We start from the raw sequence: 20,657 nt of genomic DNA, 5'->3' as shown, positions 1-20,657 counted from the left end.
CGCCATGTGGGACAGGAGGTGGGGGACAGCGATGGGACAGGGACTCCCCGGGAAGGGCCTCTCCACGCTGTATCGCGGCACCGCGGTCAATACAAGAGGTGTTTCTCGTGGCACGCCTGGGCTGATGGCCACCCCGCGGGGACATCGGCTTCCCTGGCACTCTGCCCCGGCACAGACCTGGCCTGGAGTCTGGGTGTGCCATGGCCTCCTGGGGCAGGCCCCATGGGGGCAGAAATGGCCGGTGGTGGAGGGAAACTGAGGCATGGGGCAGCTGGTACCCCACAACCCCAGCGTGGGAGCCAGGAGATGGGGCGTCACAACAGGTAAGGGGATGCGGGGACACAATGGCATGGGGACAGGCCACCCTCCCTGCATCTCACAGCCCCAGAACTCCCTCACACCCCCTCATCATGCCCCAGGAGCACCCAGCCCATCCCAGCCTCACCAGGACTTTATTGGGTGCCAGCATGAGCCCCAACACCCCCATCCAAGGGTCCCCCCAACACCTGCAGCCCCACGGGGGCAGAGGAGACCCTACACCAACAGGGAGAAGGCACCAGTCAACCCCTCCATGGTGAGGGGACATCCCAAATGCCCACCCCTGGAGCCAAGCACACACCAGCCCACCCAAGGCCCCTTGTCCCTGACACCAGTGGCATGCGGGCCCTGGGTGAAAGCTCCACCATAAATATGCATTTAAATTAATTAAATTAATCTGCACCACCAAAGGGCCCTGACAGACCCCGAAGCCAAGCACCCCAGGGTGCCCCCACCCAGGGGGGCTGTGGGGACGAGTCCCTACACCAGCACTAAGGCACAGGACAGGGCCGCCAAGTAAAAAAGGAAATTAAAAAAAAAGGGAGGGAATTAAATATTTGGGGGGAGGTCCAGGGCAGGGAGGAGGCAACATTAGCCTCTAAAGGCTCCCATTCCCTGGGGGGAGAGGGGTCAGGACCCCAAAATCAGCCCCTCAGCAGGGCCCTCGTCAGTGTATGAGGGAATTAAGGGAAAGAGAATGTCCAGGGCAAGGGCTCCTGCCCTGACTCACCCCCTCAGGCCTGCTGGGAGGGAGGTCGCCCCTACCCCAAAAACCCCCTCCAAGTCCTCGGTAGCTTCAGTGTGTCAGTAGAAAAGGCGCTGGGCCACGGCCCCGCCGGGCTCCCTGCACCCCCCAAGAGCAGCCCCACCCTGGGCACCCGCGGTCCAGCGCGGCCCTCCAGCCCCAGCCCTGCTCCAAGAGTCCCAGGCCATGGTGGCGGTGGTGACAACGATGCTCTGCCCTCGGTCACTCCGGCCGTGCCAGCGCGGTGTCCCCTCACCGCACGGGATGGCGTCCCCTCGCCTTGGGGACGGTGTCTCCTCGCCCTGGGGACGGTGTCTCCTCGCCTTGGGGACGGTGTCTCCTCGCCTTGGGGACCGTGTCCCTGCGCAGCCCCGCCGCCCTCAGAAGTAGGTGAGGTTCCTGACGAGTCCCAGCTCCAGCATCCGCTTGATGGCCACGGCCTCGTGTGACACATTGTGTTCCGACGCCTGCGGGACGGGGAGCAGGGGGTGACACCAGAGTCTGGGCCACACGCTTTCTTTCCATCCCTCACACCTTCCCACGCTCCACCTTGCCCACCCCACCAGCAGGGACTTCAGCCCCCCAAAAGCAGGGACAGAACACTCCCCACCCAATCCCCCTGTCCACGGCTCTTCTCACACATAAACTGGGGATGGATCCAACTCTCCATGCCTCCAAAGACATTCGGCTACCAAGAGAAGTTGGATGATGACCATCCAAAGGTGGACTTCAACCTTCATCATGGGAGAGGAGTGAGAGGGAAGAAGCTCCCATGCCATGCAGCATCCTGGCACTGCTCTGTGGGCTGCCATCCCACCTCCTGGGGGAAAAATGGGGGGAACAGGGACAAAACTGTGGGGCAAACACTTACAGCCATGGACTTGAGTGTGATCTGTTCGTAGTAGTGGATGGTTTGCTTCTTGTTGGCCGAATCAGGGTAGCCAAAGCCCGCGATGTGCACCAGGTCACAGAAGTGCAGTGCCAAGGTGATGGCCAGCAGCCCTGTGGTGGGCTTCTGGGGGACAGAGAGCCACAGCCTTCAGGGAGCTGCACGGGGACAGCTGACCCCCCTCAGGGTGTGCAGGGTGACTGGCCATCCCCACCCCTTACCTGTTTGATCTTCCGTGGTTGCTTCATGGGGAGGTTGAGCAGTTTAGCAGCAGTTACTTCCATGTAGTAGGGATTGAGGATGCGCACTTGCTCCGGGTTGGCGTCCCAGATCAGTGGGGGCTGTTTCCAAAACCCTTTCCGAACCTGCAAGAGGCCAGATGTCCCCAGGCGTGGGGTGGTATGACAGCTGGAGTCTGGAGCAGCCAGGGAGGGGTTGGATCCCGTTCCCCACCACACTCACCCTCTTCTTGTCGTTAAGGATGGCCTCCATCCACTGGAAGTCCATGGGCTTGAAGGGCACGAGCACCAGCAGCGTGTCAGGGTTGTTCTCAGTCCGGGGGTCAAAGTGGGCTGACTCGGGGTAGAAGAGGCGCATGGTGGTCTTGGAGCCCACGTCCTGCTCATAACCATGGACCGGGGCGTTGTTCAGCCTTTGGGACATCACAGGTGTCAGCCCCAGCTGCGGGTGGCACTGGGGAGGGAGCAGTGGGCCGGGCCCGGGGCTGTACCTGATCACGACATCGTAGGTGTTGATGGTGTCCCCCATGGAGCTGTTGCGGAGCCGGTGGCCGTTGCCCACCACGGCACACCTCCGGCACTTCAGGCTGCGAGAGAAAACCCTGTCTCAACCAGGCCTGTTCCAAAACCAGGGTGATTTTAACCACCGGAGGAGTTAAACCTGGTGTTGTCCAGTCTCCAAACCTTCCCGTGCTCCATCCACCACCCCTGGGTGGCAGAGGTTAATTTTGCCAAATCCTGGGCCCACAACAGACAAATTTCAACCACCCCCAAGAGGGCAATGATGAAGAAAAAGAGAAAAGCCCCTAAACCCACCCCAGTGTTACCTCTGGATGCTCTCGGGCAGGGAGTAGTGGGTGATGGACAGCAAACGCAGGAGGACATCTTCTGCAAAGCAAGGGCAAGGACAGGGTGAGGAAGGTGAGGAAGGTGAGGAAGGTGAGGAAGGTGAGGAAGGTGAGGAAGGCGAGGAAGGCGAGGAAGGCGAGGAAGGCGAGGAAGGTGAGGAAGGTGAGGAAGGTAGCTCCTGCCTGGCACAACACTCTGAGTGCTGCCCCATCCCTGCCGAATTTGCTCCTACTGTTAATCCTGATTTCAAGCAGATAATCTGTCTCTGGGGCTTAGTGAAACCTGGCCCACCCTAAACTCTTTTAAGAGCCACAATGTGTGAGAAGATACTCACTGCACAGTCTAAAAACCAAGAAAATAGCTTGGGAATAGTCCTCAACAAAATCAACCTGCAGATGTCTTTAGGAAAAGGGAAGTTGAAACCCCAGGAGCAGCAGCAGGACGGACAGACAGACCCAACAGACCGTTGTCAGGCTTACCACTTCCCTTGGTGCCGTAGGGCAGCTCGTAGAGCGACGGCGTCTTCACCCAAAAATAATCCTTCAGCTGCAAGAACAGTGGGTGGTCCCTCGTGTAGCTGCCAAGGAGCAAAGTGTCAGTGAGACTGGGATCAGGGATGGCACAGGGGAGGGGAGTCCTGGCTCTGCATCCCCCCCCCCCCACTCCCTGCTCCCAGCCCCAAAACTCACTTCCCGATGAGCTGCGCCGCTTTCTTTTCCACCTCCCCAAGGGGACACGTTGTCTTGTTGTTTTCTTGCACAGGGAAATAAAAGCTGTAAAGGAAGAGGTTAATTAAATCAAATGATGCCTGTTCCTCTGCAGCCCCCTCCTGGCGAATGGGGCTCCGGCACCCCCAGGAATCCCCACTGTGGAATTCAAGCTGCGAGAGAGATATTTCCAGCTGGATTTAAGGCTGCCACTTCCTGGGCATTTATCTGCTGGGCTTGCAGCCTTGCATCAGAAGAGGTCTCTCTTGCTCTGCTCATGAACCTCACACTCCACTTTCCCCATCTCCATCAGCATTGCTGGCACTGGGAAGAGAGCAGGGCTTTCCCATCCTCCCGGGCCCAGAAAAGCACCAGCATTTGCAAAAAACCTCGCAGAGCCCAACCACCACCACACACCGAGGGGGAACCTCGCTTGTGTCCCCCATTCTCCAGCAGCCGAGGATGCTGCCACCTCCCCAGTCCCCTTGGATCCAGGGAATCTGCCATGCTCTGGCATCCCTGTGAGGGATGGGCAGGAAGCAGCTGCCTCCCAGGAGTGAAGGAAAGGGCAGGAGGTCCTTTAAACTTGAGTAAGAAGCACTCACAGCTGTATGTACCTGTCTTCCCGGTAGATCGAGTACCAAACCATCACCAGAAACAGCGCCAGCACCCCGAGTATCTTCCCTCCTGCAAGCCCAGAGGGGAGGGGGAAGAGATAAACCAATGTCAGCCATGGGCTTTAGATGATTGCTTGTGGGGTCCCACAGCATCCTTAGCTAGATCCGGGATGGCAGAGCCTTCTCCTCAGGGAGCAGGTTCAGCTGGCACCACAACCCGGAGAGGAGTGGCTCTAAGAGGAGTCAGGTGGTTTTGTCTCAGGATTAAAAGTCGCTGTGATGTTTCTGTTTCTTCCTGCCTGCTTTTTGTCAAAGCCTAGGCAAATATCCCTTTTTCCATGTGCCTCTGCCCCATTTCTGTGCAACACAGTCCAAGGTGTTCCAGGTGTCCAAGCCCGGAGATCAAGGTCCCCAAACCCACCCTCCCCACCGCGACCTTCTCCTCTGATACCCCAACACTCCATCACTCAACTGGAACCACAGCAAAGCAGCATCCAACCCCCCGATTTCCAAAGGCAGATTCCCCAGGCTCCCTATCCCTGCTTGGACAGAGGCAGATGGGATCCCTGTGGGACTCACGAGACTTGTTGATCATTTTTATCAGCAGGAAAGGGATCAGGCGGGGGCCAGAGCGCTCATCATGGCTGGTCACCTGCAGCAGGAAAACAGGGAAAAACCATCAGAGCTGATCTTAAAACCCCATCCAAGAGGCATCACCCCCTGCTTGCCCATCTGCATCTGCAGACAAGAAGATGCAAGGACTCCCGAAAGGATTTATTTCTTTAAATCCACATTTCTTTGTTGCCAAAAGGTTGGTTTAGAGAGCTTATCAAAGCCAAGCAAGCAACACTTCCCAAGGAGCTTCAGCCCTACAGATTGAAGGCCAAAGGAAAAAAAAATTAATTAGAGAGGAAAAACAACCCCCCATGGGGGTTCATCCACAAAATCCCATGGGGGAGGCTTTAAACCCAGCTTAAGGATCTACATGGCACCAGCAGATACAAAGTCCAATGTGCCACCACAAAGCCAGTCAGGACAGGAGCAGCAGAGCAGGATCAAACCAAAGATATCACATACTTGGGGAACCTCCAACGCCTTGGATTCACCCATCCCGGCCTGGGGAAAGGAGGTGCTGGAGCTTAGTGCCCACACAAACACTGCCCAGGGAAGCGGGGACACTCTAGTGCTCCTCTGAAACCTCTCACTCCTGGAATAAGGAGCAAGAGCCAAGGTTGGAGCCATCCCAGGATCGGCTCATCCCATCCCACCAGGACACGGCAAGGACGGAAAATGAACTTACCGGCTGGGAGAAGCTTTGGGGTAAAGGGGAGGCTTTGCTTCCAGGGTGAATCCTGCTCTAAGCCGGGCTCAGAGCTGGGCTTGGCTTTGCCCCTGGTAACAGCTCCTCTGGCCTCTGACCAGCCACGTCTCAGTGCGTTGAATGCCAGCCAAGGGGAAAGGTATACGCGGGGCGGGGCGATGCACCTCAATCAGAGCCTGCCCATCAGAGCCTCCAGGGATTAGTCACTGGCCAAGGAAAGGCACCCACCTCACCCCCTCCCTGCCCAAGGAAGTGCCACTAACAAACCTGACACCTGCCAAACACCCGGCACGGCCATGGCCTCCGCCAGTCAAGAACACCAGGTTTGGTGGCAAAAATGTATCAAGAATGAAGAGAAATGGGGCCAAAGACGGTTCCACAAGAGCCAGGCTCTTCCCTTACCCGTCATGGACTTCTGAAGTTAAAAGGGCAGGAGAGCAATTAATTAAAAAGGGCAGGAATGACAATTAAAAGGCAATTAAGGACAATTAAACCACACTAAAAGCAATGGGACAGGACACTAGAAAGAGAAAATTGTGTCCATCTGACAGCAGAGGGACGGGGCAGAGAGGTGAGGAGGTCCCCTAGGAAAGCACCTCCCTCTGAACCACTTCTCCTTTGTAAAACATGGATAACTAGGCCCCATCATTACCTGGGGGCTCCAGAAAGGGGAAGTAAACCCCCATCCCAACTGGCTCTCATCCTGCATCCTAATTTCCAGCTCAACAAGCCCCTCCTGCTTGGGAAGATAAACTACAGCTGGGTCTTCACAGGTGGGAGCAATACAGGGAGAAGGCACAGGGGGGTCTCACCCCTTTGCATATTACAGTTGCTTGGAAAAAGTAAAATTAGGGGAAGGTAAAAAGCAGCTTGTGCTTCCTGGCGAGTTTTGTTCTTAGTAAAACTGGCCACAAAAACCCTAAGGGGAAATCCATGCCTCAGGGCTGGAGGCTGGGTTTGCTCCTGGGGGCCTGAGTACCCCTGTTTGCCCAGGGCTGGGAAATTGCTGGGCACCAGGACCTGATTTTAGCACCAAATTCACCCCCCAGCTTCATCCTTGGGTGCCAAAACACCCAACCAAGCACACTTCACCCCTTCCACCAGTTAAAGCACTGAGAAAATCTGCTCTGCCCACAATGTTTGCCTTTACATACCAGCTTTTTTTAAATAATATTTTTGACAGCTTTATGATCTTTTCCCAGGCTTGTATGCACAAGCTGGGCCTGATGCAAAACTTACTAAGGCAAACATGGCTTATAATCCCTGAGGAGAAGAAACGTTGTTTAGTGAAGCGATCAGGGAATGCGGCACAAAACAGAGCACACCCGGCTGCCCCCGCACCCGTGGTGCCTCTGGAATGAGATCAAGCTCCCCACAGCCCTCCCAGATCCACAGCCCAAACCAGAGCAGCTGCTGAAAGCAGGAAGGTCTGAACACCCCGAGCCAGGTCCTGTGTCCTCCTTGTAGGGTTGCTGGAGGGAGCAATGCTGAAGGGTCCTGCTGGTCCCCACAGCATTCCCAGTCTTGCAGCATGCTCAGAGCCTGCAGCATCCCTGTCCCATCACAGCACCCTAAGAGCCTCCTGCAGCATCCCTGTCCCATCACAGCATCCCCAGTGCTCCCCTGAGTGTCCTCGTCCCATCACAGTATCCTCAGAGCACCCCATGGCAGCTTGGTCTCACAGCATCCTCAGAGCTCTCTCACAGCATCCTCGGTCCTGCAATATCCCTGTTCCTGCAGCATCCCTGATCCCTCACAATGTCCTCAGAGTCCCCTCTCACTGGCATCCGTGTCCCATGACAGCAGCTCTCAGATGCCCCAACACAGATCTGGATCCCGCACTGCAGCATCCCTGTCCGGCAGGGAGACTCAGCACTCGCTGGGATCAACCCTCGCTCCTCCAGGGTTGTTCCAGGGCATTGCCTGCCCCACCAAGCCCTGAAGCTGGGGGGAAAGTCCCCACTGGATTCAGCTCCCCACACCTGGAAGAAGTGACTGGAAAAGCCCTTCTTTGATGTTGTAGGATGCACCCCCACAGCACCGCGGGCTGCAATTATTGCTGCACAAAGGATCCAAAAACCCCACGGCCCATTCCCCATCTCCCACTCCCTTTCCCACCCCGTGTTCTGGGAAAGCCCCATCCCAGGATGCTGCAGAGGCAGCTCATGTCCAAACCTTGTGGACTTTCCCTGTCTGCCTCTGACCTGGAGCAGCGTTTTGCCTCCCAGCTTCACCATGTCCCCTGGGAGATGCCAGCAACACCCATCCAGACCAACCCTCCTGCCACGGGGGGAAACGCAGAGAGGTTCATCCCTGTATCTCCATCCGCCCATTCCCATCTCCCCCCATGGCCTCAATGGCTCCAACATTTCCAGATTTAAGTCATGTCAATCCACAAAGTGGAAGTAAGCACCTGCCAAGCTGCTCGCAGCCAAAAAAAAAAAAAAAAAGGGAAAAATTTAAAGGCCTGGAATTTAAAGGCATGGAACAAGCATGGATGTGGGGAGTGGTTATAAATTCCCCCACACCATCCCAGCATAGATGGATGGTGATCCCAGGCCATCCTGGCAAAGCATCATGGACCAGCAGGCTTGGTACTTTTATGTTTCCATGGTAACCTATGGGTTGGGAAAAGCATGACAGGAGGCAAGGACACCTCTCCTGTGCTCCCACCATCCTATCTCACATGCCCACGGGACACGGAACCACCCACTGCCTGGTCCAGCTCTCCTGGGTAAGAAGGATGCTCACTGAAAAATAAGCATCTCCGACAGTTTATCCCAACAAAACATGTCTTTATTTTTAACTGAAGGAGAGTCGGATACCTGAGGAAGGGATGCACTGGCAGTCCCTAAGGATTCACTCTCAGCAGTGGGAACCAAAGGGCGACAGCCAGAGAGCCAGGCCAGCACAGACCCCTTCAATCCCAGCCACACCATCTCTCCCGAGCTTTCCAGACACATGGAGCTTTCAGGAACCAGCAGGGCAGATCCTGTGCTCCCTGGAGGACAACAACGACCCCCACAGAATCAGTTTACAGCCCCGGGATCTTCCAAGCCGCCATCCCGCGGGTGTTCCGCACGCGGCAGGGCCGGGATCGCCCCCCACGCCGGCCCCGGCACAACCCGCGCGTGCCGGAGCCTGAGCGCAACCTGGGAGGCGGCCGGGGGCCATCCTGCAGGGAAAGGATCCAGCCAACTGCAGGCACTGCCTGGGCTTGGCAGAGCATCAAACACACCCAAATTCCCAGCCTGGCATCCCAAACCTTCCTCGCCCCGGCTGCTGCAAGCTCCTGGTGCTTGGGGAGTTTTTTTTTCCAAGCTGGGGAGAAAATCCTTGTGGGATCGCAACAACCGCCAGTGCAAGCCCAAAAAGCAGCAGGGATCAGATCTGAGCCCCCTCCAAGAAATGTTGCATGGCAGGGAGACAGGGATACCAAGGGGGGACCAGGGATGCTGGGAGGGGGCAAGGGATGCCAAAAACCACGGAGCAGAGCAATGTCCAGAGCCGGAGCTGCAGTGCCGTGGGCCGGGGGGATGAAGAGGGTCGTGAGGGCACAGTACTGCAAAAATCAACTCCACTGGACACTGGGCATGACCCTGCAGAGATTGTGGAGCCAGCCCAGCCTGTGTACTGCTACCCACATTTATCCTATTTTAAGAGCCCTGCGAGTCACTTTAAAGGAATCTTTAAAGGAATCTTAATTGCCTCTTACTCGGAGAGGCAGTGCTGTTTCCTTTACCGTGGTATCCCAGGCACACAATAATCCAGCCAAAGATTTACGATAGGGGAAACAAGCCCTCTTTGGCACGTGAGTCTTAACAAAACATTTACTCATGACCAGGCTGCAATTTTGAAGGTGGCAACAGCAAATAAGCTCAGGTACAACAAATATTTCCACAGTGGCAGGTCCTCAGGATAAATCCAAGCTGCTTCTGCCTTCCATGGCACTGTTGGTTTTAATGTGCTCCAGAGCAATTCAGACCAGCCCTGGCTCCATCCTCTCCCTTCCCTCTATGTTTTTTTCAATCCTTGCAGCAGAAAAAAACAAAGGGAGGGACACAAATCCCTTCCTACAGCCCCAAAACACCAGCTATGTGGGTATCTCACTGCTCTGGGGTAACCTCGGGCCATCACAGAGCAACAGAGCTACAGTTAAAAGTGTTAGAGATTACATATTATTATTTTTATTATACGGGTCTAATCACTCTTTTGCTAAAACACTTTTTAAAACACTAAAATAAAGACCTTTTCTTGCTGTATGCAGCTCGCTACATCCTGGAGGTTATGACCGAGGTGCTGAAGAGAGCAGAGCCAGCCATGGGGTGACAAGCCCCTGCTAAGGAGATGAGAGCAGTGATAATCCTGTGGGATTTCATCCCTGACCCCCTGACATCGATCCAGACACACCCTTCTCCTACCTTCCCCGTCCTACCCCCCGTTGCTGCCACGCTCACCTTGGTGCCGTGTTTACTCTCCGGTATCTCCATCCTCAGGGATCACCAGGGACGCAGCAGCAACAGCAAAAGCAGCTTTGGCAACACAGCTTTGAGCCCATGTTTTGGGCTAAATCCCCCCAAAAAGCAGCAGAAAGGGGGAGGCAGTGAGCTGGGGGTGCAGGCAGGGTGCAGCCTCTCCCCACTCTCCTGGGAGCAGCAGGCAGAATACTCACCGGGAGCACCACTCCCTTACAGTTCTAGAAGGTAAAAACTAAACCATGGAGGTGCTCCAGCCCATCCCCAATCCAAACTCAAGCAATGCCCCAGCTCTTCTGGGAAAAGGGGTGGGAAATTAAGGGATATCAAGCTCCAGGGCCGAGTTATCCTGCAGGGAGCTCCTGCTCCCAATGGCTTTTGACTCTGAGGGTCCCCTTTGGGGGCTCAGAAGCTGCCTGCCATTGCCATCCCCCTTGCAAGGCTTACGTGCAACCTTGACCCCACGGTTTCTCCTCTGTTTCCTGTTTTGCATCAGATTTAGAGGAGCGGAACTGCCAAAGCAACCCACAGTCTGATTTGGCCAGACCCAAATCCCCTGGGTTCTTCTCTGCTCTTTTCCCTCATGCACAGAGCAAATAACCCGGCCCATCACTTTGCACCCCCAGCATCACCTCAGTGCTCCGTTAACCCACGCAGGGAGGAGGGTTCCCATCCCAGGGAGACTTCTTCCTGCATCCCCAGAGGCAGGAGAGGCTGAAACCAGTCCCAGCAGGGCGGAGATTAGCTGGCAGCAAGTCACGGCTACTTACGGCCCGTCCTCTTGGTCCAGGCGGAGCAGGCGGGAGCTCGGCGAGGTCTACGCGGCCGTCCTCTCTTCCCCTAGGAGAGCGAGAAGGGAGAACATCCTTAGGGCTGCAGCCGCCCACAGCGGCGGGGCAGCCGCCTCCGGAGGATGCACGGATCGCTGCGCATCCCCGGACAGCGCAGCCCGCAGCGCCGGGCGGAGCCGGCCCCAGGGCGGCGGGAGGGAGCGGGGCCCCGGCGAGCCGGCACAGGTCTCAGCGAAGTGTGAGCTCTCCGAAAAGCCTCCCACCTCCGAAAAGCCACCCACTTCCCACCCACCTCGGCCGGCACCGGCACCCCAGGGCCGGGCTCCCCGCCGCTCTTAAGGAGGTGGTGTGGCCAATCGGAGCGCAGACCTTTCCCCAACATCCCTTGGCCTTTCACACCGAAATCCCCTTCCGTGACTCACTCGGACTTTTAGGAAGACCCCACGAGACGGAACGGTGCCCTTTCCCAGGGAAAAGGGAACGCAGCTTTCCTGCCCTCCTGCACAGAGAACGCTCCTTACTCCCGCATCTTTGGTATCTTTTCCCCCAAAACTTCCCAAACTGCACATCCTAGCCCAGCATGTAATATCCTTATGATTTGGGGGAGGAAAATCCTGCCGAGAAACCACGCCACGCACAGAAACCCTCCTGCCATGCTGCCACTCAGAGAAAGCCTCTCTGCTCTGCATCCCAAGTCATGCTCCCAGGTAGGGGAAAATGAGGCAGCCAGTGGAGCGAGCCCACTGCTATCCCAGTCAGCCCCAGGGCAGCAGCTTTGCTCTTCTCCCTGCACCCCTGGGATGGATGGGGTGTGGTGGCAGCCATGGCTCTCCCCAAAAAAACACACGAGAGGCAATGTCAGCTCATTCCAGCGCAAGAAACAGTCATGCAGGTGAGGAAGACAAGCCTCTCTCCACCAGCTGCTCCTTAAGCCCTGGCAGGGAAGGTGCTTCCAAGGGAAAGTTTTGAAGGGCCAGAGGTTTCCTCACCTCTCTCCATCTCTTCTACCTAGAAAAAGCAGAGATGAGAGAGGTGCAAGCCTTCCCCACAGCATGCTCCTCTCTTAATATCCCATTAATTTAACAAAGAGGGCTACATCCTTGTCCGAGGGGTGGGGACGGAAACCACCCAGGAGCCTGAGATGGTTTCTCATGAATATTTCTCGCCAGGGATCAGGCTTTCTGCACATATCCTGGGATGACAGGGATGGCTCCATCCCAGTGTCACACCTTCCCTCTCCGCCCAAAGAACCTTTGCTTCCTCCTTCCATGTTTGCCTTGCGGGGGCAATTAATCCCAAGGGCTCAGGGCAATCAGCAGCCAAACCAAATGCACTTAAGGCCACAAAATTCACCTTTGGCACCGGGGTCTTTCCAGAAGCCCTGAATCCACCAGAGCATCCAACATTGCTGCCTCTGACACAGAGTCTTTTCATTTAGAGCTGTGAATTATAGGATCCACTAACAAGGTTAAACTCTCCCTGGGGAGTTCCTGCTAAAGCACTTCATGGCACAGCATCAGCCCCTGCCAGTGGAAATGAGGATGAGGATGTTCAGAGATGCCTGGGGGTTCCAGGAGGATCCTGCAGCCCTGGGTGAGCAGGAGACTGTGATACCTTAAAGCACATCAGCCAGGCAGGATCCTGGTGGATCCGAGGTCTTGCCCTAAGCTGGTCTTTCCAGCTCGACTGGAAGAGCCAGGAGCTGGATTGCTGCCACTCTTCCCGGGGTTGTTTTCCAGCCGCCCGAGTGGTTTCTCTGCCATGAGCCCATGCAATCAGACGTTCCCAGCCAGGTCCAGAAAAGTCCCATCACGGTTCCAGTGCCCACCAGGTCAGGAGCCGCCGTCTCCACCACTCGCCGCAGGCAGCTCAACCCATCCAGCAGCTGATCCCAGCAGGAAATGAATGTCACATATCCCAGACCCCTCAAGAAGCCCTAAACAAGCTGGATTTTGCTCCTTTCCTTCTCCAGCTGTGTTGCTGGCCTCAGTTTCCTCTCCTGCCTATCAGTTTAATCATTTAAATAATAATTTCCAAATCTGAGGGGTAAAAAGGCACCTTCTGACCACTCCCCAACATCTGCCTCTGGGATGCTCATGGCTTTGAGCAAAAGAAAACAAAAATCCAGTGGGCACATCCCTTCCTGTGCTAAAGACTAAAGCCAGCCAGAACTGGCCCTTTGAGGGGCTCAGCCCCAGTGTAGGAGCATCCTGGCAGGAATGGATATTCCAGAGGCAGGAGGGAACACACACAGGGCAGGGATGAGCCTCCAAATTCCTCCTGTCATCATCCTCCCCATAGAGGACCAAATCTCCTCAGGGCTGTTAAAATATGGGAGGGGGAGATGGAGACGAGTCTCCCGCCAGACCTGCAGGGAGGCAGCCGTCCGTCCATCTGTCCCTCGGTGCTCCATCGCCGGTGCCAGCCTCCCTCGGTTAAAATTACCTCCCGAGGGGGGAGAGAGCAAAAACCAGGCTGGGAGGGGAATAAAATCCAGGTGAGCTCATCCTCCTCCAGAGAAAACGTCCCCAGTTGGCAGGAGCAAGGTGTTTCCAAGCCCGGCACATCCCTCACGTCACCCCAGTCGCTATGGCCCTGGGACCAGCAGCTTATTCATTCAGCAAGTATTTAATGGGAGATAATCCAGCTGCCTCCCAACCACCCTTTGGCCGAGCCAAAGCTGTAATTCCAGTGTGGGAATTACACTTTGGGAAGATGTTTCACTAATGGTCATCCCAGTGGATGCTCCCTGTCCAGGACAGCACAAAAGGGCAAGCACCAGGAGAACCCCCATCCTTCAAACCTATCTTTCTTTAATTATATTAATAATTTATTAAATTTATTAAACTATTTCATTAAAAATAAAATAATTTAATAAACCTATTTCTATCAAATCCCTGAGAATGGGAAGAAAAGCAAAGCTGCCCAGCCAAGCCGGATTATCCAAAGCAGCGACCGACCTAAAAATAAACCACTGCTATTTAAGGATGAGCCTCCCACAATAACCACCCCCCATCCCAAAAAAAATTAAAGGAAAAAATAGACATATTCCCAAGCTGGGGTGTTGAGCATCACCCACCATACCAAAAAAAAGCCTACTTTGGGTTCATTTCCTAGCACAAGTCTGCACTTCCAAGAGAACAGCATCCCCAGGCTTAGTGCTGCTGATTTCCAGACACCCCATGCAAATAAATAATTAAGATTTAAAGCTGTGTTTGCATAATACAGATAATCTGTCGATTTAACTTGTAAATGCAGGGGGGATTATGCAGCAACAGTTGTTAATTAGGCAGCAAAGGGGCTGGGGAAGCCCCAGCTCCAGGGCAGATGCCAATGGACCACCAGGAAGCTGAAGAAGCCAAATGTGAGGGGGACTCAGGGCTTTGTCAGTGGGACCTGGTCCTGGGGCAGGTGCCAAGGTGTCAGGGCTCCAAAACCTTGTGTTCATCCATATTTGAACTGAAAATCCCCCCCAGCTCCCCAGCCCTTCATCAGGAGCTGCCCATCCCTTCCCACACCGCCTGCACCACCCAAGCCCTTGAGGGCTGCCGTCACCCCACGAGAAAAAAGGCAGTGGAAAAGGAGCCCAGGGTAAGATTTCTGAGGACAAATCACATCTTTTTGTTGCATAAAAAGCCTGCTCTGACAGCCAGGCTCTTGGCCGCCCTCGGTTCCCCCACCCCAAATACCAGACCCCGCCCAGGAGCAAAACCTGTTGAGCCCGAATATGCCCAAACAGACAGCTCTTTGTGATTTTTTTTTTTTCCCCCGTCTATTTTTTGGTTTGGAAGCAGCACTGGTGATCGCACAGGGATGGGCCTGAGGAATTCCCAGCCCTTGGCATTGCTCCTGATGCCTTGTTCGAAGGCAGCACCACATTTAACCCCTAAAGCTCCTCTCTGCCCTTCACTTCTGACACTGTCCCACTTCCCGCACCCTAGTCCTGTTCAGTCCTGCATCCCCAAAGTTCATTTGCATCCCCCCTCTCTGCATTTTTCTCCCTCACTTCTCACTTTCCACCTCATTTTTCCCCTCAGTGCTTCAGTGCTCTCCTCCATTCCCAACACAGACAGGTCTGATCCATCCTTGTGTCACAAAATCTCACCCACAGACCACAAGCCAAGGGGGTCAGATGAGCCCAACAGCAACAGAGCTGCTGTGCTGGGGGTTTAACCCCCATCCAGGGGTGTTTCATGACCATGGTGGGAATGCTGGGCTGGCTGGTTGCACACAGCATCAGCAAAGCACCAGAGCAGCGTTTAAGACTCCTCAACTCTTGCTCAGCACTCTCCTGCCTCAGTTTCCTGCCATTTTGGGGCTGAGGGAAGCTCTGCCCCACTGGCGATGTGGGCAGAGGGTGCAGCAAGGGATCCCAAACCCCAAACTCCACCCCAGTTCATCTACCTCCATTTTAAAAGAAATTTGAAAACCACCCGATGTCGCAAGCAGCTCAAACCCCGACGGAGGATCCACCCCGGGGCTCCGGCTTGTGCAACACCACGGGGTGAGTTCCAACCTCTCGCCACTGGCATCAGGCTCTGGTTAAAAAATTAAGGCTCAGCTTACTCAGCCTGGCCGGATATTGGGATGTCGAATCTGGCTGGGAAAACTTCGGCGGGCTGGGGGAGACATTTTGCAAGGGGAAGAGCCGGAACAGGAATGGCATCTGGAAGCGATTGAAGGCAAGGAGCCTCTCCCTGGCGCAGCAGGGAATTCCAACGGCGTGAGCTCAGGTTAAAGCCTCCTTCACAGACCCAGGATTAAAGAGAAGAACCAAACTTCAGCACAGATATGTATGTTTAAACCTGCAGGAAACAGGGGAAAGGGAACCAGCTTTCTGCATGGTCATCCGGACATGGTTTGGTGATTTAGGGTTGTTCTGACTTGCAATAAAAAGAAACCAAAACTCCAAAACAGTGCAGAAATCCTTCCATGGATTTGTGGATCTAACTTTTGGTGTGGTGTCAGGAGTCTTCCTTCAGCCCTACACCATCCATCCCTTGGGACCACTGCATCTCACCTCCGAGCATCCCTTGCCAGCACAGGCTGCATCCCATGATGGTCCAGGAGCATCCGAGCATCCTCAGGATGGCATGGAAGAGCCGATGGAGATCGCCAGCCTAGCTTGGACCGAGCGGTCGTCCACAAGGAGCTGACACAGCAGGGAGTCCCCAGCCCCTTCCAGTCTTCCCTGAGTCAAAGCACAGGGAGCCGCAGTTGGTCAAACCCACCTTCGCTGGACATCCCAGCAGAGCAATTTACAGCAGGGCAGATCCACGTGGGATGGGCAGACTCCAGCCCTGCTGGGCTCCTGCCCCGTCCCGCTCCCCCAGATGGCTGCTTCGGCCCCATGCCGCAGCAAGAGCCCAGGAGCAGCGCTGGCCGCAGCCCTGCCCCGCTCGCACGCACCTCCCCGGCGGGGCCGTGCCCAGCCCGGGCCCATCCGCGCCTCGGCGGGGCCGGGAGCAGCGGCCGCGGCTCGGAGGACTCCGGCAGACGGCGAAACACATCCTGGAGAGCAGCCGCAGCCTGCGGCAGCCCGAAACCGCTGCGAGCATCCGCCGGTCCGAAGGAAAACCAGGATGGAGAGCGGCTTCTTTGGTTTTTCCGTTCCCTGACAGCCAAATGCCTTTCTCCTTCCTCCAAGGAAACTTTCCAGCCCAACCCCAGTCACATGCAAGGGGTCGGCAGCTGGAAAAGCAAGAGATTAGCAAGTACTGGGTTTTTTTTTTCCTCTTCCCTCCCAAGAAGACACAGGGTTTTCCTAGAAAAAGCTCAATAAACACGAGGATTACAGCTGGAGGACAGAGAAGTGTGAAAGTAAAGTGACAGGCACTTAAGAAACACCAAAAAAAGAAAGAAAGAAAAAAAAAGAGAACCAGAAGTTGCAACGAGCAGCATGAAAGCATCAAATAATTTCCTTTTCTCACTGCAAAACCAAAACCACTCATGCAAGTGTCCCTGGGGGCAGCATATGGGGGGAGGGGTCCCAGACTGGAATGGGTAGAGAGGATCCCAGAGGGATCCCAGTGAATCCAGGATGCCAACCCTCTGCAGGAACAGGACCACATCCCTGCTCCTTACACAGCCATCATGCTACATCCAGAGGAAAAAAAAAATGAAAGGGGAAAAATAACATTAAATAAATAAATAAAAAATTTAAAAAAGGAAAAAAAGGAAAAAAAGGCACAATAGGGAAAGCTGTGGAGAAGCAGATTCCATGCTGCCAGCCTGCATCAGCTCTGGAATATTCGAAGCTAAAGCAATGGGACCATCACTTCATCAAAGACAATAAGCAACAGAATACATGGGATTTAGAGACATTGCCAAATAATTAATTAGCAGGACTCAACCTGAGGATTGCTGCCAGCTGAAAACCCCTGAACACACGAGGAGGGCACTGGTCTCAGCATTCCCACATCCTGCAGCCTGGCATCCACCTCTGATGCTGGTTGCAAGAATGGGGATGACACAAGCTATAAAAATACAGGCTTGTAGACATGAGTACAGCTGCTCCAGAGTTCCAAATGGATGCTTTCCCTCCAGGGTGGATCCTCCAGGAGGATGCTCCAATCCCAGCTGTGGAACACACCCTACTTGCAGATCTCCATAGTGGACATTCCTTAAAATCAGTGTCCACAGACAGTTCCTCCTTTTATATTTACATTTGCAGAGGCATTATTTCTCAGAATTCGGTGCCTCGCTGGAGCAGCTGCTATTACCTCCCTGTCTGAAGCTGGATGAGCAAGCAGCCCTCTAATGATGCAGACAATTAGGGAAAGGGGTTAGGGAGAGTCCAGCAAAGCATGTTGATCCCATCCTACAGCTTATAGCAACATAAGGAGCTCATTAAACATTGGACACATCGTTAGGAGCCAGGTAGGAAGAGGACACCTAAACCATCAGTTCTACCACTGATCCCAGGTTCTGGCCTGCCTGGGGTGCCTGTCCCACGGACACCCTCAGCAGAGACAGCTGGCAAAGCCTGGGCAATCCATCACCTGCCTCCAGGAGCATCCAGGGGGAGAGCCCAGCAGAAAAGACAAGGAAATTCAGCAGAACTTCCCAAAAAGTTCCACCACAAGACTTTATTCAGCTCATCTCACCAAGAGACGGAGATCAGACTTGCCAAGCATCAACCCACTGGGCATCACCCTACTGACCCAACAGGAGAGATGGTGTCCAAGCTGAGGAACACAGAAAAAAAAACACCCAGAGGAAGAACTTTCCTTTGTTCTCCACTCCCCAGAACAATAAAATACCACCACTGGTTCAACCCTGCAAAGACCTGACATGAAAAGATCAATGGGGAAAGGTCCAGCCGGTCCTTTTCCTGTTGGTCTCGGGGCAAGCATCCTCATCTCTCCCTGGAAACAATCCTGTCCCATGGGAGAAGAGGGCTCCAGGCACACGGAGTGGGACGGGACAGGGTTTATCCTGCACGAACATGCCCTGCTGCCAGGGATCCTGCTGCCAGCAGCTCTGTCCACACCAGCACTGGGTGGGGGACCGGCAGGGACCCCTCCTACCCCTTTGGGATCACCAGGCTACTGCAGCATATCCACCCACCAGTCAGAGGATGCTCAGGGATGGGGAAAAAAGCCTCGGACCACTTAATAAATCCTCCTCAGCCCGTTGTTCTGCACGGGAGCGATGCCGTCCTGAGCTGCACATGGAGCACGTCCTCCCCTCCCAGGCCTCCGGGAGGATTTTCCCTTCCCTACCCCGGCTCCCGGGCATTCCAATCACCCAGACCCATCGCAAGGAGGCCACCCCGTGCTATGGGGAGATGCCAGACCCTCTCTTCCCGGGGCTCTCGGGGTGGGATCTCCTTCCCCGGGAGTGGCCACGGGCAGGAGCGATGCCAAAGGCCGTCTTTTCCCGGCGAGATGAGGGGGTTTGTTTTGCCAGGAATGGGGAGACAGCAGATGGAAGGGCACTGGGAGAGCGGAGATTTTCCTCTCGCCGCTGCCCACACTCACACTTCAGGCGCTGATTAATTGCACTAATTAGAAAAATAATCATAATGATTATTTTCCAAAAACCCACAAAACGTAGAAACAAAGCCACTTTCTCCCTTTCCCATGTGCCGCGCTCGCCAGGACATCGATGCCAAAGGCGTGGGATGCTCCGGTGGGGGTCCGAGCTGGGGCGAACGGGGAGCACCCCCATATCCCCAGTTCGCACCCCCCATGCCAACCCTGCCTGGGAGCTGCCAGGCGGGCAAAGCTCCTGCCCTGCCCTGCGCCCTCCCAGCGCGGGGTGCTCCCCTCCGAGCCCTCCAGCCCCCCAAAAACACGGGGGCTTTGCTTCCCAACCCTCTTCTTGTGCTCAGCACGCCCCGACTCGCAAACCCGCTCGGGACACGGGAGCCGGGGGAAGGCGAGGGGACGCGGGGGGACCCGAGGGGGCCGGGGACCCCCGGCTGCAGACTCACCATGGGGCGGCGCGGGGGGGTCGGTGCGGCGGGAGGATGCGGGGGGTGGGTGCGGGATGCGGGGCCGGCCCGGAGGGGCGGGCGGGGGGCGGACACGCTTGCGCACAGCGCGGGATGGGCGGCGGAGGGAGGAGGAGGAGGAGGAGGAGGAAGGAGGGAGGAAGGGGAAGAGCATCCCGGGAGCTGAAGGCGCCCGGTCCCTCATCCCCGCACGGGAGAGCAACAACGCCTTCCCCGTGCCCTTCGGACCCCCAAAAATCATGGGGCTGGGGGCAGCCCCTCCCGAGGCAACTCCCCACCCAAAACCCGCTAAAATTGGCTCACAGCAAATTTTGGGGGGTGGGAAAAGCTCATCCTGCTGGAGATTTACACCGAGCCAGGGGATTTGCACTGTTCCCTCGTTGAACCCCCATGAGATTACGCTCAAACCATCATGAGATGACACACAAACGCCCTGGGGATGGCTTTGCTTAAAATCATCAACTAATATTAAGTATTTTTCTTTTTCCTGAAAATAAATTAATCCTCACCACAGGAACGCCCCGTGTCAGGCCACCTCGCTCTCCCATGGGATTCCATTTCCATCCCACCCCACAATACACAAAATTAGCAGTCAACTTTTGAAGTGTTTTAATTCCTCTCAAAACTTCTTTTTTTTTTTTTTTTTTTTATTTCTGCAGCCTCAAACTCATCCCTCCTGCCCAGGGTGAGTTCTGCCAATCCCTGAGACAACATGTACAGTGCCAATATAAATTGATAAAATACCTGTCGAGCTGATGCATCTGATTTTGCCAAGAGAACTACATCAGTATTTGAAGAGAATCTTTGCCTCATTCCCCATCCTTCTTAAGCTGGGGCTTCCTTGCCATTAACAAGTGGGGTAGAGTTTTACCCGTGGTGACAGGAGAACTCGCCATAATTAGGTTTTAATTGTCACAGGCTTGTAGACAATCTGGGATAATTAGTGGGGCCACAGCTCCACAGAGATTTGCTTAAAGGATATTTTGACCCTTCAGTCTCATGGGTTCCACTGCTTGGTTTATTGCATCTGAAAATAATAAATGGCATTCAATGAAGCTCCAGCAATAATAATGCATCCCAAATGTCTATTTTTGCTGTGCCCCCAAGACAGAAAGAATATTAAAAGAGGCTGCAAAGCTTCGCTTCCCAGGACCTTCTCAGTCCCCAGCAGCTGCATCCTGCTGGTGAAGGTGGATGGGCTCATTTTGGGGTGATGGTCTCCATCTCCAGCATCCCCCCATGGCCCAG

General features: G+C 55.0%; 1 protein-coding gene across 4 annotated transcripts; it reads right to left on the bottom strand.

Annotated features, from left to right (window-relative positions):
• Nucleotides 1-433: 433 nt before the first annotated feature.
• On the bottom strand, nt 434-19,441 carry ST3GAL4 (ST3 beta-galactoside alpha-2,3-sialyltransferase 4). 4 transcript variants are annotated; one of them, XM_053996914.1, is made up of 13 exons: nt 16,361-16,436; nt 15,972-16,142; nt 10,931-11,000; nt 4,944-5,016; nt 4,353-4,434; nt 3,730-3,813; nt 3,520-3,617; nt 3,019-3,079; nt 2,683-2,778; nt 2,415-2,604; nt 2,174-2,317; nt 1,935-2,078; nt 434-1,530 (listed from the first exon to the last, which is right to left on the bottom strand). In XM_053996914.1, the coding sequence occupies exons 2-13, from the start codon at nt 16,022-16,024 to the stop codon at nt 1,444-1,446; spliced, it is 1,182 nt and encodes a 393-aa protein (XP_053852889.1). In that variant the 5' UTR covers nt 16,025-16,142; nt 16,361-16,436; the 3' UTR covers nt 434-1,443. The 4 variants fall into 4 exon arrangements, with proteins under 4 accessions (XP_053852889.1, XP_053852891.1, XP_053852893.1 ...); XM_053996916.1 differs by having other exon boundaries at nt 4,365-4,434; XM_053996918.1 differs by lacking the exons at nt 15,972-16,142; nt 16,361-16,436 and adding an exon at nt 19,389-19,441.
• Between the last annotated feature and the right edge of the window lie 1,216 nt (nt 19,442-20,657).

This window comes from Vidua macroura, chromosome 22 (genome assembly GCF_024509145.1).
Source record: "Vidua macroura isolate BioBank_ID:100142 chromosome 22, ASM2450914v1, whole genome shotgun sequence".
Taxonomy (NCBI): Eukaryota; Metazoa; Chordata; class Aves; order Passeriformes; family Viduidae; genus Vidua; species Vidua macroura.
This window is presented reverse-complemented; position numbering and strand designations above follow the sequence as displayed.